This window comes from Lepidochelys kempii, chromosome 1 (genome assembly GCF_965140285.1).
Source record: "Lepidochelys kempii isolate rLepKem1 chromosome 1, rLepKem1.hap1, whole genome shotgun sequence".
In the NCBI taxonomy this organism is placed as follows: Eukaryota; Metazoa; Chordata; order Testudines; family Cheloniidae; genus Lepidochelys; species Lepidochelys kempii.
In genome coordinates this window covers 231885435-231904058 of record NC_136380.1, presented here as the reverse complement: position 1 = coordinate 231904058, position 18624 = coordinate 231885435, and the positions used below count along the sequence as shown (strand labels likewise).

The 18624-nt window shown below is 40.2% G+C and overlaps 1 protein-coding gene across 3 annotated transcripts in view; it reads right to left on the bottom strand.

The window, feature by feature from the left end:
• ITPR2 (inositol 1,4,5-trisphosphate receptor type 2) overlaps positions 1-18624 on the bottom strand; it is a 356350-nt gene that overhangs the window by 19743 nt on the left and 317983 nt on the right. For all 3 annotated transcript variants that reach the window (XM_073317588.2, XM_073317596.2, XM_073317605.2), the window contains 5 exons: positions 17397-17592; positions 15358-15450; positions 12208-12338; positions 10864-11029; positions 9534-9694 (listed from right to left, as the gene is read on the bottom strand). In XM_073317588.2, the coding sequence (XP_073173689.1) occupies positions 9534-9694; positions 10864-11029; positions 12208-12338; positions 15358-15450; positions 17397-17592 (747 nt within the window). The remainder of the gene's footprint in view (positions 1-9533; positions 9695-10863; positions 11030-12207; positions 12339-15357; positions 15451-17396; positions 17593-18624) is intronic.

Genomic DNA, 18624 nt, shown 5'->3' with positions numbered 1-18624 from the left:
CTGGGCAGTGATCCAAACCACCAAGTATTACTCTCTCTGGTCTTCAGGATAGCTCAGAGACAAACCAGCTCTCAAGATGTCTATCCCATAAGTTAGAATCACAATATAAACAAGTCTGCCCATAACTATGCCCACCTCAGCCTACGTCCTCCTCAAGAGCCTTAAAGAAGAGGAGCTTTGCCACATGTGTGGAAGGTCTGCCTGGACTCTGGCAGATTGGCAGGAGGAAGTGGGAGTGGGGAGAAGGGGATCTGAGTTCCCAAATCAAGGCACAGTCTCCTGGATTTCTCATAGCAGAAATAGTCTTGAAGGCCAAACGGTGAAGTAAGCCTCTTACAGCCTGTTAGTGTAGCTCACTAGACAGGCATTATTAGTCTTTCAAATGCAGAGAAAATAATAGACAGCCTGGAATTGTGCCACTCTACCACTAGTTAGCCAGGAACAACTAGTCTTTTTGGACCATCTCAAAGCACTGTTTCTGTTCCCTGAAAAAAAAAAGCTCAGGGCTGTTATTTTTAAAGACTTCATTATAGCTGCAGGCAATGGGATAACTCTCTTCTACTAGGAAGTGGTTTTGTTTTTTAACCCCCCTCAAACTCTTGGTTTGACTTCTGCCTGTGCCATGCTGCAAGAGAGGTGTGTAAGGCAAAAGCTATTTGCTGAAAAATTAGTATGACAGCTGTAGTTGAGCCTGATTGCATACTGGTCCAATTGATGTTAATATAAACTTTTATATTAACTTCGAAGGGAACAGGCCCTTTGTCTTAAATTCCAACAGCACGGGGATTACTAATTTTGGATTTCTGGAAATAATTTGCATAAGTTTTAGCCACCAGGTTTGTTTGGAGGTAGATTTACCCTATGGACTCCTTCTTAATTTTCCCTCCTGTATCCTATTCTGAAGGGCCCATGTCTAATCAACTCATCATCTAGTCAAGCAGAGCTGTTCTGTCTCACACCCCAGGTCAGCAAACTATTTGTGGGTTGACTGGAGAACAATTCTGCAAGGGGTGACTGAGCCCCCTGGATGGGAGTGGAAGATGCTTGGAGGATAGGATCCCTGCACAGTAATGGGATTTTATGGAGTAGTTATTTTCTGGGGAAAACGTCTAGTACAAGATGGGGGAACACCCCTAAAGAGTAGCCTAGATCAGTGGCCTCTCATTCTTGACACATGCTTGAACTGGATAACATCCTGCTAAACTGGGGAGCTAGTATACTTTTTTTGCATTTGAGGGACCACATATTGCAACTGCTTGAATCTGGTGCCTGATGAGGTGGTGGGTTTTTCCCCTCTCTCTGAGATCATGTGAGTTTCATTCACTCCTTGCAGAAAGATACAAATAAATAGAGAATCTCCTGCTCTCAGATCACCTGAAACAAATCCTATAACTTTACTCACAGGTCTGATTCTATTAGGTTCTATGACATTGGGTCCCTTCCAACCCTGATATTCTATGGGTTTGTGTATGCTAACTCTTTTCCTGTTCTGTAAGAAACAAAACAAGTGTCCAAGTTAGAAAATTAGGCAGATTTCTTTGATGGCTTATTTTATGAAAACCCACTGCAGAAAAATCTATTGTAGTTCCTTGGAAATTACTCTGTTAGTGAGACCTCAGATCTTATTTAACACCAGGATTTTGTGCTATTTGGTTTCACTACTGTGGTAACTAATTACTCAGTGTGGCATGCATCTTATCAGTCATTAAAAACTTATTAAGCAAAAAGTTGCATGGCTTTATGATATATACATAAGTCTCACTCTTACCACGGATGCTTTGATAACATTTGTGGGGTTTTTTTAATTTCATGGAAGGCGGCCGGATTTCAAGGTAAAATGCATTATTAGTATCCCATAAAGCCAACGTAGGCGTGATCCAGCAGAGTACTTAAGCACATGAATAATCCCATTGAAGTCAATGCACTGCTGGATCAGGAACCTAGGGGTGCACTAGTATTTATGAGAATTGAACAATACAGCTTTTTTATAGTGAGCCTATCAACGTATCTTTCAGGCCTAAGTTTGTTGTGCAGTATCACCATATGCTGAAGTTTCTCTGTTTCAGGTGTAGGACTCTGCCTCAGCTACTGGATTGTGTTTAGCAATCGAAGAGCATAATAAAATCTAGTGAGCGTTGTACAGAATTAGCAGGACAACTACTGCCCCATGAGTTGAAAAAGTGACTGATAGCAGGGTACAGAAATCCTGGAAGTCAAAGCTTTGAGTATTACTGCCCAATAGATATTACACTTTAAACCCGGAGGGGCCACTATGGCTGGCTATGAACTAAGCATCCCCTTTTGTTTATTTAAATTATACACACACACACTCTTATTACAACCTTAAATATAATTGGGAAGGAAAGAGCAGCTCTTCCCTTTCTCCACAACTTCTTCTCTTCCATGGTGGCTTGCCTTGAGAACCCCATTCTTCTTTCTTTTGGAACATCTTTTTTTCTCTTTCTCCACCTACTTCTATTTCGGTAACCTCCTCTTTAACTACTTCCTCTAAAGGGAAGTTTGTTCACCCTGCAGCACCTGACAACTGCCTTTGGGGCTCAATTCTCTTTGATGGTGGCAGTATCTGAGGGCACTTTTGAGGCCTGAAGACACAGGTGAGCAGCAGACACCACCAATTTGTTCAACTTAATTTTACCCATTCACCACACCCTCACATATAATTTGAAAGCTTATTTTGTCTACTTTAAGATGAGGTATGATGGAGAGTTGTCACAGGGTGCTGTTACCATAGAAATGGGGATAAACAATGATACCAACATGTTAAAGGAATGCAGATATTTGAAAGTGTGTTTTTTTAAATGACTTATTTCAAGACATAAAACTAGATTGCTTTGAGGTCACAATCTAAAAGATAAAATGAAAATCTAATAAATGTGTATAGATAGCAGTGAAATGCAATAGTGCTGCTGACATTTCTAGTCAACAGCATTGTTCATCATTTCGGTCTCAGTGCATGAGTTACCAGTCTTCATTGCCTCGGCATGTACACAGTTCTGTGCAGGGAAAATTGTTCTGACAAAGACACGGTTGATTGTGCAGTGACCCTTAGTGGTATAGGCACAAATAAGGTCTTGTAGAAGCTCAGATGCCATGGGGCCCTTGAAAAATACAGGAAGTGGTTCATCAACATTTTTCCATCCATGCAGCAATGGTGATCCCATATCTAGCTTACCTATGTGCAAAGACATCCAATTCTCTGTTTGCCAAAATGCTCTTTTGACATGTTCTTCCAAACTGACCTCACTGGTGGGAATTGGGCCAGTGACTTGTACTTTTTTGATGGCTTGACTCAGGCTCAAGTAGTTTGGGGCTTGCTCTGGTCACACAGCACTGCTACCACATTCCTTGCTGCACAGATTGTGGTTTGTGTCACTCTCTCCCAACTTAGCAAGATCTCTGAAGTGGTAAGCTTCCTCTCTTTTGACAACATCAAACAGATGTTTTTTTCCTCAATACCAAATAGGGATGACACAGCCACATCCAGTTAATGCACATGCAGCAGAAGTCAGGAGTGAGTGTGTCACAAATTGCATGCACAGGTATGGAGTGGGACTTGTTCATTGTGCTGGTAATGATGCCTAATCCATGTGTTGGGTGTTCCATTTTTGGGAAGTAGTAAACAGCAAGGATCAAAATATTTATAGCAGATGATCTAATTGCTATGGTTCCTTTTGACCAAAAGCCATATTGGCACATACAGCATGTAGAAACATCTTTTTGTCTGCTTGCTCTTGAGTACTGTAGAAGTCTTGAGCTTCTTCAGTACCTCTACTGGTGATGGATTTTGCTACTTCACCATTGGCAAAACCTCCAGCAAGCAGGAGTGTCTGTTTTAGGTGTGCTCCTACACTCAGGTGGATGTGGATAAATTGGAGAGAGTCCAGCGAAGGGCAACAAAAATGATTAGGGGACTGGAACACATGAGTTATGAGGAGAGGCTGAGGGAGCTGGGATTGTTTAGCCTGCAGAAGAGAAGAATGAGGGGGGATTTGATAGCTGCTTTCAACTACCTGAAAGGGGGTTCCAAAGAGGATGGCTCTAGACTGTTCTCAATGGTAGCAGATGACAGAACGAGGAGTAATGGTCTCAAGTTGCAGTGGGGGAGGTTTAGATTGGATATTAGGAAAAACTTTTTCACTAAGAGGGTGGTGAAACACTGGAATGCGTTACCTAGGGAGGTGGTAGAATCTCCTTCCTTAGAGGTTTTTAAGGTCAGGCTTGACAAAGCCCTGGCTGGGATGATTTAACTGGGAATTGGTCCTGCTTCGAGCAGGGGGTTGGACTAGATGACTTTCTGGGGTCCCTTCCAACCCTGATATTCTATGATTCTATGATTCAGGTGAATTTTGAATGAAATATTCGCAGAAGAATTTTATAAGTGATTACTTGTTGGATGCCACATTTAGAAGCTTTTTCCATGGAGGCACTGGGCATCTACCAATCACCTGGTATTTCTTGCATCCAACCTTAGATCCAGCACTGTCTTTCTGCAGTTTTCACATGTCAAAAATGTTGATTACAAAATTAGCGTTGTCAAATCCTTACAGGATGTGCCTCAAGTACTCAGCAGCCAATTCACTGAATGTGTGAAACTTGTCTCCCAGCCATGGCATCTTTGCTGTACACTGCTCTTAGCTCACGGATTCGTTCAACTTTGTCCATCTCATTGTTCCATAAGCATGGAGGAGGGGTATAGACACGAGTCCTATTGGGTGACTAAGAACAACTGCCATTGAAATAGCACCTCTGATTCTTGCTAAGGAAAGGGCTCTGCAGAAAATTTCTGGAATGATAGCTCCTGTGATTGTCCCTTTCTTGCCAAACTTCAATTTGGTCTTCTTGGCCCTATCAGCAAATATTTTTTGATGCCAGATTTCTTGACTGGACTGAAGCAGCGCCATGTCCCATCACAATCAAGTACACCTCTCAATCTGTCCACTTTTTCTTCACCAACATCTGCTGCTGCTACATGCAAGCGACTAGATATGTTGTTAAGCACACCTGGATGTGATACAGGGTTAAATGAGTTTCACATTGTTGATATGACATAGGTGGTAAGAGCTGTAACATCCTCTTCAGGGCCGAGGTGTGACTTTGCCTTCACTACTTCATGTCAGGCCATTCCTCCTCTCATAGCTTTTGCGTATTCATAATATGAAGGTGAGTACTGTTGTTGCTAACACGGACCAGTGCATAAGTGTCAGTGAAATAAAAGGTTGGTTTCTAGACCATTTCAAAGGCTAGTAGTGCATGCATAGGCAACAACAAACTCAAACTTCCTAGCAGGCAGCCCAGGTGCTACATTGTATGTACAAAAAGCTTACAAGTGGAGAAGCAGTAGGAATTCATATTATCTATCCCCTATGCTGTGCAATCTACTGCAACTCACAACCTGCAATGTGAGGAAAATGACAGACTTGTGAGCTGCTTTTTGACAATTAAGAATAGCCAATGTGAAAACATTTTATGTTCGTAAATTGTAAAATGTTGGTATTTGCCATTTTTGCCTCATCATTTCTTGGGGGAAATAAACTTGCCCATCCAAAATCCATACAAATCTTAATATGTTGGGTAGCTTTGACCAATAAACAACACTTTACTGTTTATGTTAATTTCAATACCTTAACTGTAATTGTGTTTCTTGAATTGTGCAAAAATGATGCACACGTTTTGGGTACCTTGTTTCACCTGCCTACAGGCTTACAGCACTGCTTGGTAGCTCTGTATCATACCTCATCTAACCATATGTAAAATAAGTTTTCAGATGATACAGAGTGGGTGTCTGTGCATTAAAACTACAGCCCTTTTGGGAGAATTGCTGCATGCCTAACAGGAGTACATTGCCATTGCTCAGCTAACACAAACTTAGAGGAGGTAGCAGTACTGTAACTCAAAGACAGGGGAGGGAGGGATTTTATAGAAGGATATGTGAGATATTTGATGTGACTTGTTCTGAGAACTCCCCAAAATTTGCTTTCTTCTTTTTCATGGGTTTTTATATTACATATAGCTTTGCACTTCTGGCAACAAAAAGTGTCAATAATTTTCACCTCAGGCTCATGCTTTAAGTCCATGAACAGCAAGCTGAAATGGGATATTTTACAGCAGTATCCCATTATAGCTAGCTATGAAGAGCCTAAACTCCCCCTGGCTTCAAGGGGAGCAGGATAGGGCCTATAATCTTTCACCGGGGATTCCCTTACTTTAGGTAGTTGGCCTAACCCAACATTCTTTGCCTGTGCTTTTGACTGTCTCAATCACTTTGGTTTTTAGAGCAGAATTTAGCTGATTATGTAATTATACTAATTACATACTTTTGTGTAAATAAGCAATACCTACATAATTATATTATGACATGTAGTGAGATGTTCGTAAAAACTGTTATGAAACTTGCTATGAATGGTGGCCAGTGCACCTGCACCACAGAACTTTCAGGGCTAGCTTGAGAAAATCTAGTCTCCCACTTTGTGGGCACAATTTGTCTGCATTTGTTTAATCCCACAACAATGAAGTAGCTTAATTCATATCTACCTGATTTGCTAGGAATGAATGCAATGGCTACTGTGGCAAACTTTTGCATCCACTTTATTTGCAGGTCCCAAAATGTGGGTTTAAGTTTCAGGGGTGCAGTTTATGCCCATAAAAGAAAGGACTGAAAATTTAAGCTTTAATCTGCATGTTCATCACTTGTGCAGTAACTACCTGCAAAAGACAGTCTTACAAACCTGTGCTTTGAGTTAACAGGAGTATAAAACACCACCAGACAAGCTATAGCTTTAATTAAGGAATTGGGCAAATGAAAACACTTCCCTTCTTTCTTGACATCATGTTTGCCAAACTTTAGCCTAGTACAAAAAAAAAACCAAAACCACACACATCTGGTCTTTCCTTTAAGTATATCATCAATATCTTAAACAGATCCCACAACAGCTAGTGCACTGGACAACTGACACAGAAGGAAGAGAGTCACCACACAGATTAAGATACATCGATCCCACCAACCAATCTCATTTTCTGGTACAAGCACAGCCAGAAATGTTGTATCTCTTTCCCCCCCACCCCCCAATTGTGCAATACTGAATGTTTCCAGTATCCTCTTTCCATTGCTATTTAAATAAATAAAGAATACCTAGCTATTCCATACCTGCTGGGAGGTGGGGGGAGGAAGGATACTTGAAACTAAGCTCAGTTAACCCTCAGCATTCACTGAATGATACCCCGAAGTTTCATACAATTCAAGATCAGCCTGAGCCTCAAAGCTCAGCAGTGTGAGGACTCAGGCTTTCGGTTCACCCCATTACACAGCTAATAACTATGTTCATATCCCTCTCTGGGTTTTGCACAGCTGGTGATTTTTTTGGACAGCTTCAGTAGCTGACTGTCTGTAAATGGAAAAATGTGATGGAGGGCAATGGATCAGCTCCTCAACACCAACTTAATTAGCTGGACTGGGTGCTTGGCAACTTGATAGTGCTGAGGTGTAGAACTTCTCCCTCCCATGCTGCATATCCATTTTAACAGCCCTTGTATTTCCCTCCACAGCGAGAGCCACTGGAGTGGCTGTACAGATCTTGACATTTTAACTAGAACGGGCCAAAAAGTTTCCAATGAAATTGAATTTCACAGAGAGAGAGAAATAAATTGCCCTCTCTCCCAACATCTTCCAACCACGTCTCGTTTGAACACCTGCATCTCTTTTCTTTACCTCCAACTTCCTTTCTCTCCTCTGCACTATGAATGTTCTCCTAGATCGTAGTCTACAGTTCTCTCTCTCTCTCTCCCATTGTCAGCAGTATGCAGACACTTGCATGAAGCAGCCTCCTTACACTGATGTCATGATTGCTTTTAAATACCCCCATGAAAAACAAACAATACGTCCCCATTCAAAAAAAAATCCCCCCAGTAACAAACTGACTCCTCCACAAGCTAAGCCATCTGATCAGTTTTCAAACTGATCAGTTCAGCACTTGAGGTTAAAGGCAGTTTGATGCCTTTGTTAATGTTTTAGAGATGTGAGTCTGGAGCCACCCGACATTAGTGCATTGCATTGGAAAAATCCAGTTGCTGGCATCAGAGGATAAACATATGTACTATGAATAAATATTAATACTTCCAAAGTTTAAAAATTAAAAATTGTCGGAAGGGGAGAGAGGAAACTGCACAGGAGAGAACTCTAACCTATAATTTTGTCAGTCCATGATTTTAAATACCGACTTCCACTGGGATAAAGTAGAAACAGATCAAAGGGTAACTTTTAAAGGCTTCTGCCACTATGTTCAAATGATTTATCCACATAGAACAGTGGACAGTTTTACTCCGATTTTCTGTTCTTTCCACCCTATTGGAAAGTACAGATTCAATATTTCCTTGCACCATTCACAGTTGGGGATGTCGCTGACAATTTGAAATTCCTATGTACATGCCTGCTCTTCTGTCACTGCCCAATGCATTCCCGTATCATCTCAGGATACCATTACATGGTTCGTATTCAACAGGACTCCATTCCAGCAAAGCACCTGCTTAACTTTAAGCACTTGAGTCAGTGACACTACTCACACATTTAAAGTTAAGCAGGTTCTTAAGTGAGTTGTGGACTAAAATATAGCAAGTGAAGTCAGCTAGTGAAAATGAGCAGTATATATAATTAAAAGCTTGAACAACAACAACATAAGATCAGCCAGTCATCAGAAGAAATGGTGCTCTAGAGAATGAAAAATGCACACAGGGCCTGGTACACGCTTGCCTACATCCTTTTCTGGGATATAAATATATGAATCCTTGGTCATATTCATAGGTCAGCTTCTGCTACCACAGATCCTAGTGGAAGACCCCAGCCTTGGAAATCTGGAAGGGAGAGCTAGGGGCTGTGCCAATTTGGCATATCTCCTGAACAACCGCCTCTAGTGGGACTGCTCTGGATTCCTGAATACAACTGAAATCTACTTTCCCCAGTGGAAACCTCTGAAGGGAGGGTGGCCATGGCAACGTTACCATCTCTCCCTCAAATGGCTCCCTCTAGGTTGCCAGGCAGCTGCAGGAATGTAATTCCCCGGGGAATCTAAACTGGTGCAGCCACGCAAAGGACATCCTCCAGCTTTTCTGATCACCACAGCAGCTCTTCTTGGTCTTTTTAATAGTTCAGTGGAGGAGTAGGAGAGAGCTAGTTTTCAGTGCTGACCCTGTATTCTGTTACTCAGCAGGGGTCATTTTGCTGGATAGTAGCCCAGTGATCCTGGACAAAGGAGCAGTAGCAGATGTTCTGATCCATGCTCTTTGGGCTGGTTTGGCTAATGAGGGGAACCCACAGAGCAGGAGAGCCAATGTAAAGACTATAGCCTTTTTCTTGTTCATTATGATGGAGATTGGGCTTTGCTACAGTCCATTGCAGATGTATAAAAATGTCTTTAAAAATAGAGATCAAAGCTTCTCATTGTTGAGAAAAAAACATCCCTGCTATATCTGCAAGGAACATCTTTCAGCGGCATAAAGCACAGCTCACACACACGACTCACCACAATCATTTGAGCCACATAACTTTCAGGACCAGTGTATTCGGTTGGGTCTTTCACTTTGACCAGAACGATAAAGTACAAATAATGCCACATGTTGTGTTCTGACTTTATGTGCTCCTCAAATGAAACGGTCTTATTATCAAACTTGTCTCTCTCAAGTCCTGCAAAAGACACAAAACATAAATGTTGATCAGGTGGAATATCACATTATCTTCACTGCCTGTGTAAAAATAAGCTCTGGAAAATGTCAGAGAAAGGATGTTAATTTAAAAGCTATAATTACAGACAGTGACTGCTATGCAAGACCTCGAGACACTAAAGCATTTCTGGCAAAATTCTATCAGCCCCATATTTATTCTTTCATCATATTCCCTCTTAACAACAACAATATAATTAAATATTATTGTAGCTCACGAAAGCTTATGCTCAAATAAATTGGTTAGTCTCTAAGGTGCCACAAGTACTCCTTTTCTTTTTGCGAATACAGATTAACACGGCTGTTACTCTGAAACCTGTCATATTGCCACATAGGCCCTTATCTTGCAGAGATTTATTAACATGCTTAGTTTTAAGCATGTGAATAGCCCTACTGAAGCTTCAGAGGGACTGCATGTGTGCTTAAAGTTAAATGCGTGTAAGTCTTTGCAGGATTGAGGCTCAAATCATGAGAAAAACTGTTTGTTGTAACCACTTGTGCAATAGATTAGAAACTGTGGCCGAGTGTCATGGCCAGGGAGGACAGGGATGCATGGAATTATTTAATCTGTTACAATTTCCCCGATCTGCTCTCCTATGGAGACCCGAGCAGAGATTAAAGCTTCCCTCCCTCATGTGGAGGTGTGATTTGCATCTCTCTGCACCAGCAAGGGCGAATCATAGTCAGAAAAGTTGTATGTAATGACACCTCTTATTCAATTTATCTGCTCCTGTGTGTCTTCAGAGTCACTTCTCCTTATCAAGTGGACAGGCTGTGCTACAATTAACGTTGTGGAGCCTGTACTGCTACAGAAGAGTGTGTTGTATTTTTATCTGCTGCGCTATTCAACAAAATCAATAACTGTGCTCCACTGCAGAGCCTTCATTATTGGTGACGATGCAAACAGTGGGATGAATACAGCTTGACTCTCAGATCCCAAGTGGAACTCAGAAAAGTCATCTTTTGACTTGTAAACTGCTGTCAGGAAGGAATAAACGTAGAATCCCACTCCATCATTTTTACAGAGTTAGTTTCCAAGGGATGACTGCCCTTCAGACTCTCTCTCATTTATGGAGCAGTATTCTGTTTTATTGCTTTCCCCACCAAATACCACTGTAGCTCAATAGCACCTACCACAAATAAAACATGTTGTCTTTAAGATTTCCTCTTTTTTCTGTTTTTCACTCCTAAGGTCAGCAAATGTATCAATGATGACTCCAAAGATGAGGTTCAGAACAATAATTATGACGATGAAATAAAATAGAAGATCATAAACAACTCGGGCAGCAAACAAGGGCTCCTGAAACAATAAGAAAGGGTCAGTATGATATAAAAATAGCACACAACTAAAATATTAAACCACCAGGTACTTTTTCAGAATATTAGCTACAGTAAAGCAAGGCACAGATGCATGTCTTCGGCCAGACCCTACACGCCTTACTCACATCAGCAGTCTAACTGAAGCCAAAAAGGGTTACTCACATGAGCAGAGTAGGCAGGATTTGGCTTTAGATGCTTTTATCCTCTCCTCTTTGGATTTTCTGTAGTTCTCTATTGCTGCCAACATTCCCCATCTTCCTGGTTCCACGTTGCACTAATGTTCCTTCTGAGCAAGGCTGGATTGGACTCTTAAGAGAACCATAAGGCCCTCTGCCCATCAAGGCAGACAGGGGGCAGTGACTCCACTGGACTACAGATCAGGACCTAGGTTACTATTATTAACACAAGGAGCTCTTTCCCCCCAAAACTGAGTGCTCTGTAGCTGCAGCGCTTGTCATCCCTCAGTGTTTGGTTAGCAAGAGATCATACTTGTGAATTTAGCCCTGAGCTTTACAGTGCAGAGCACCAACCACGAGGCTGTTATGGTGTCCTTGCGCATACTGAACTAAAAAGTCATTTTGTTGAAGTTGTTAATTTTATTTTAAATGTATTGCATTAAAACAAAAGCAAGTCCCCTTTGCTTTTTTAACTTTTGGAAGTTTATTGGTGTATTTGAAATTCTCTTTTGCCTTTGTTAGAGTATGTTGCTTGATATGAGTAAATAATAGGATCTATTCCAACGCAAATGCTAGACTAAATCTCAGCTAACCATAAACCTGATATACCACAACCGAGAGTCTTGACATATATCATCAATCAACCCCATTCAAAGGTTTGCATTTGATTCCTATTGTAATGGGAAACTGATCCAATCTGGCAACAATTCTTAGCACTGCTCGGAAGGTTATAATATGCTCCAGCTTGCCAGAAAGGTAATTAGCACCTGGAGTTCCCTTCTTCATGTAAAATCATTGCCTTGAGCTTTTGCTCTTCTCATTGAGCATTCCATCCGGTATGTTAAAATTACATTTGATAAATCATCTGCGTGACATTCGAGTTGACTAGATAAAAATATTTCCTATATCCTGTAAAAGTTGATTTCAGAGCTCACGAAGCACATGAGAAAATATACTTGCATTCTGTTAGACAAATGCTTACATCTTTGGAAGGCTTTCTTAGCACGTCCCCCACACCACCGCCATTTCTCAGGCCTTGGTTTAATACTGTAACAATGCACATTAGCAGAGTGTCACAGGTCCTCTCAATTCCATTCTCCTTTTCTTCCTCACCTACAGCCACAACAAAGAAAGGCTTGTAAACCAAAGCATCAACTGATCACTCCCAACACAGCAATAGACACTCTGTTTATTCGAAAAAGTGGCTGCTAATGTAATTTGCCTTTCATCATTCTACAGCTGTAATTATTTATCATCCCTATCAATTTTGAAGCCACAACATTATAGCTTTTTGACAGCAATACACTTAACCTGACAGAGAGGTGGTGAGAATCCTTATTTGTTCTCCCACAGGTAACCCCGCTAATATCCGAAGTCTGCAAGCTTTATTCATGAGAATACTCTTTACTCATGCGAGTACTCCCACTGGCTTCAATGGATCCCTGAGTGCATAGCTGACAGAGAGAGACATGATGTATGGGAATTAGAGGTACATTCAGAAGTTTGTCTCTCATGAAATCATTCCCCTACATACCCACATATAAACCAAGTAATGCCATCATTTCCAGCTATTAAACAGCGGCTGGCTTATGTGTGACTCATTCTAGCAGTGATCAGGGTTAGGGCAGAGGACTAAGAGCATGCCCGCTGAAGAAAACGAAAGACACCCACTGACCTCAAGGTATTGGATTGGGCAATAGAGGCCTGGAAACCTGGGTTCTATTCCTATGTATGCCACAGAATTGCTGAGTCACTGCGGCCAGGCTACAAAGATGTAGGTTGGGCCATAAGCATGAAAGTGCACAGGGCCCTACTCTCTCTTTGGGATGCACAAGGTCAGGGTTTCTCCCATTTCTTCCATGTGCTGGTTTTCAGTGTGGAGCTTTCAGAAATAATACAATTTAATAAATGTCAATTTTCAACTTCCCTGGTTAACTGAAATGGTAAATGTAAGAAATTACTGTGAAGGTGCCACACTTTGGGCTCTGAGATATCTTTGATTGACTGAAAACCCTTTGTTCAGTAAACCAAAATTCACATTACGGATAATGCCTTATATCAATATTGATTTAAATACAGGTTAGCAGAAAGAAAGGCAAAGTAATGGATGGTAAGTCCCTGAACCCAAATGACCTATAGCACTAATACACTATCGGTATAGATATTTGTCAATCTTCCCTCCTAGATTATAATAATAATAATAGTATAATATCAGAGAACTGGTAGGTAAGGTGCTATGGGAAGAAAAACTAAGGGAAAAAGGAGTTCAGGAGAGCTGGCACTCTCAAAGGGACAATATTAAAGGCAAAGCAACAAGCTATCCCACTATGAAGGAAAGATAGGAAGAACAGTAACAGGCCAATATGGCTCCATCAGAAGCTCTTTAATGACCTGAAGATTAAAAAGGAATTCTACAGAAAATGGAAACATGGACAGGTTGCTAAGGATGAGTAGAAAAGAACAGCACAAGCAGGGTAAGGAGAAAATCAAAGGCTAAGGCACAAAATGGGTCACATGTAGCCAGGAACATAAGGCAATAGAAAGAGGATCTATAATACAGTAGAAGCAAAATGTGGCCACTTCTGACTTCGAGAAGCAAGAGATACAAAGGAAAGTTCAGGTCCACTTCTTAGTGGGGAAGGAGAACTAATAATAGACATCAAGAAGGCTGAGGTGTTTAATGCCTATTTTGCTTCAGTCGTCACTAAAAAGGTTAATGGTGACTGCAATGAATATTAACAGCAAGGGGGAAGGAACGCAAGCCAGAATAGGGAAGGACAGGTTCAAGTTAGATATACTCAAGTGAGCAGGGCCTGGTGAAATTCATTCTGGGTATTTAAGGAACTAGCTGAAGCAATCTTGGAACCATTAGCAATCATCTTCAAGAACACATGGGGCACAGGGTGAGGTCTCCAAGAACTGGAGACGGGCAAACATTGTACCTATCTTTAAAAAGGAGGAACAAGGAGGACCTAGGGAATTACAGACCCCCCCAGCCTAACTTTGATACTTGCAAAGATATTGGAACAAGTTATTAAATAATTTGTAAGCACTTAGTTATAGCCAACCTAACGTTCTCCTTTGACAGGGTTACTGGCCTCATGAATGGGGGGGAAGCAGTAGACTTAATATATCTTGATTTTTAGTAAGGCTTTTGGCACAACCTTACGTAACAGTCTCATAAGCAAACTAGTTCACTATTTCCCCTATATAGTCAGTTTCCTCAGTTTTTCTCTCTCAGCAACAGGAGAGATTAAAAGTCACTTAGTGCACATAAGTAGTGGAGGGCTATAGTATGTGAAACCACTTTTAAGGTTTTAAAAATTTTTTTGACTAGATTACCAGCAGGAGAGTGAGTTTATGTGTGGGGGGGTGGAGGGTGAGAAAACCTGGATTTGTGCTGGAAATGGCCCAACTTGATGATCACTTTAGATAAGCTATTACCAGCAGGACAGTGGGGTGGGAGGAGGTATTGTTTCATGATCTCTGTGTGTATATAAAGTCTGCTGCAGTTTCCACGGTATGCATCCGATGAAGTGAGCTGTAGCTCACGAAAGCTCATGCTCAAATAAATTGGTTAGTCTCTAAGGTGCCACAAGTACTCCTTTTCTTTTTGCGAATACAGACTAACACGGCTGTTACTCTGAAACATGCTGACAATGTCCCTTTAACTTAGCTCTTCAAGCTAAATTGCATCTGAGATGAGGACTGCAGAAAAAGTGTATCCAGGCATTCAGTGGTGTATGCTGCATTATTAAGACCAACTTATGAGATCCTAAGATGGAGCTCACAGCTGGTTTCTCACTCAAGGGAAGGATAAAGCTGGTCAGCTGCTGGCTTTTGTGATCCATGAACTCAGCTAGAAGGAAGATATTTGCACACGTCAGTATTAAGATTCAGCATTTGATTTTGATAACAAATAAATGTCCGCGTATTTGGAAATCCAGTATGGGAAGCACTTGCACTCTAGGCAAGTTGCCAGCACAGCTCTCAGTGTAGAAAAACGTGGCCACTTCTGACTTCGAATAATGATAGTCAATTTTCCTGACAAGAAAAGCCTCTCCTGTGTAATAGTAACTTACAAACACTTCTACTTTAAATTTATCACAGTTTGGCGGACTTTTATACTAACCTGGGTTCGCAATAGGTAAGGCATTAGAGCAATTTTCTTTTGCACATGTTTCCATCATGGACGTTAGAGTTGTGGTAGGAACTTCACCAATACCTGACAAAATGAAAAGCAGGATATTGATCAAGAGGCACATGCTGTAAAGTACATCTATTAGACATACCAAGCACATTGACAAAAAGTTTAAAACCACAAATCTCTTGAAATGAATTCTTGATTTATTTAAAAAAAAATCAAGAACAAATTAGATCACAGCAGAAAGAAAGCATTCAGCATGAACAGCTCAAAATGATCTCAAGGAAGACTTACACACTATTTTACAGTTGCAGTACATCACAGCTATTCCACCATTACATCAAATGCCACTACTTCTAGTTGGAACAAAATGTATTCAAAGCAACAGACAACTGTCAGATCTGAAAATAATGTCAGTTTTAAAACCATTAGATAAATTATTCACAAAGGCTGACAAGCAGGACACTGAGCTGATATTCAGTCTTCCTGAATCTAGAATATTTAAGAGTTTTCAAGGATAAAAACACAGTTTGGTACTCATTTGTTAATATGTATGGGTTTGAGTAAAACACTAATTTAACATTCCCAAAGTTGGTACACGTGTACATCAGCTTGATTTTATTGAACACCAATTTCACCCTGTGCATTGCAGACAATTTACTGCATTTCAAATCAGTGTTGCAAAAAGTTTAAGGAGCAAAAATGATGACAAAAATCATTCAGTCCAAATAGTCCAAAGTATAGTAGGCTGTTTAAGCAGTGAAAATAGATTCAGTCTGACTTCTTCCCATCTAAGGAGTCTTAAGCTAACATTTTAAATGAATTTTTGCTGTACAATATTCTGCTAACCTGACATCTTCTAATATCATCTGTATATTTTCTTGACTAGATTCTCGTGTATGAATGCCAGCAAGAACGCAACAAGCCACACACAATCTCCACAGAGCCCAACAAGGGGAACACAAAAACATAGGGGTTGCCACCCTAGACCAGTGGTTCATATAGTTAGGTATCCTGTCTCCAATAGTGGTCACAGAAACCTTCTGAAATTAAATTTCAAGTTCTTGATTTCAGCTTGGAAGTTACGTGTAAACCAACCCAACCTTTTAAAGTGATCCAAATATGGAAAACAAGGTGTAGTTAATGTCAGACAGCTTCAAAATGGCTTTATTAATACTTCTCCTTTCGTATGCTCAGTATCCTGAATGAACTTTGCCTTATTTGAACACATTTAGTTTTGAAATAAAGTTATGAACATTTGGATAGTGTACAGAGCATGTGCAGTATTGACTAGATACTGCTAGGTGCCAAGTGCCTTCTGTTAGGTAGCAGGTGCTCAAGCATTCAAGGATCAGCCCCTGAGGGAATTAGTCATAAGCCCATATTTTTTTGGTCTAAGGGTAAAATTCTGACTCCATGATTTTATTAGGGTCAGGATTTTACCCCAGAAGTCTGTGTATAGAACTTGCAGTGTATTTAACAGAAGTTCTATGAACGTTCCATACATGAGAGGTGTATATTTAACAAAAAATCTCCACCTGGTGATTTAAAACAAAAAATCTCCACCTGGTGATTTAAAACAAAAAATCTCCACCTGGTGATTTAAAACAAACAAACAAAAAAAATCAGTCATACGTCTACTAAATCTGTTAAAATGGTATACGTCAGTATAGTGCAACATGCATAAAACAATACATTCTGTGTACAAGATGTATTAAAAAGCTATATTTAACTTGCCATGACTTACTCTTCTCAAACAATAGTGAAGAGTGTAATGTTTCTTAAATTCCAACATGAATTGGAATGGGAAAAAAGTGAATGAATTAACTTGTGAGATATTTTAGTAATATTTCAATAGATGAGCCTATGTCTGAAACAAACCTATGCAGAATAATTTTACCTACTAGAGTTAATCTATTAACAAGTCAATGGAAAAACCCTCAGATTGACTTTAAAGGGAGCAGAATTATCCTCATAGAAATGCTAAATTTCAGCAGGATGATGATAATTTGAGGTAAAAGCAATACCTGCAATAGGTGTTCTGTTTTTCAACCGGTCCACCTCCATGATGAAGTCATCTTTCAAGAACAGGAACCCAACGATGGAGAAGAGGTAGACCAGGATGAGAGCTAGCACTGCAGTAAGGATAATGGAGCGGCCATTTCGGGTAACACTTTTGATGACATTGAGCAAAGTCTCCTCTCTGTACACCAAATCGAACAACTAGAAAAAATATAATACAGGAAAATCCAAATAAAGGTGACAATATACAGATGCTAGTTGGGAACACCTCCTCAACTCAGGAAATACACCTATGCCAAATCCTGACCTCAGAAACATGCACATACAATTCCCACTGATATCTGTGGGCAGAGGGCAGAATTTGGCATGATAAACTTTATTAACACACATTACTGTACAACCAACTTAAGAGGAATGCTATACATCAGATATGAGCTGATCCATACTTCGGTAACATTCAGAATCGGGATCCAAACTTAGTAGTTTTCCCCCAGAAGTATAATGGGCTAGACCAAAATCCCAATGTCCCCACAGTATGCAGAAGAGTCCAGATCTAGATTTAAAATTTTGCATTTTGGGCCCATCTACTATATACACACACATAGTTAAGCCCTCGATTCTGCAAACATGCACGTGAATAACCTACAGTCCATTCAGCTGATGGGCTGTTTTGGTATTTAAAGTTACAGATGTGTCAGAAGGCTGTACTTTGTTATGAAAAAGTAAAATTAATTTTACTGTTTCGTATAACCCTTGTAAAATTCGTACTATTTGTGTAGCATCACCTGTGTTGCTAGGATTTAACTTTAAGGGGAGCATACATAAAGATAACTTTTTTAATGTCAAGTTCCTAAACATAACAATAACGATGAACCCCTTTCAAGAAACTATAGCTTTTTTCTTTTATAATTCTGGTTTGTATTAGTGTTCTAAAATTCTTTGGGTCTTATCTTCAATATATGTATTTCAGCTCCAAAATACACAGATTACAGCTATGAGATGACACAGAATGATTTATCAGAATCGTCCATAGTAGAAGGTATTAGTCATAATTCATGAGATCGGAAATCCACACCCTTGTGAGAGGATTAACAACAGAGAAAAAAATTAGGAACAAAAATAAGTTTTGAGTATTTCCACTACCAAGTGAATATGTGTAAGTAACTAGGGAATGTTTACAATTATACCATGAATGAATCATGGACATTTGCCATTCAAAAACAGCAAAAACGT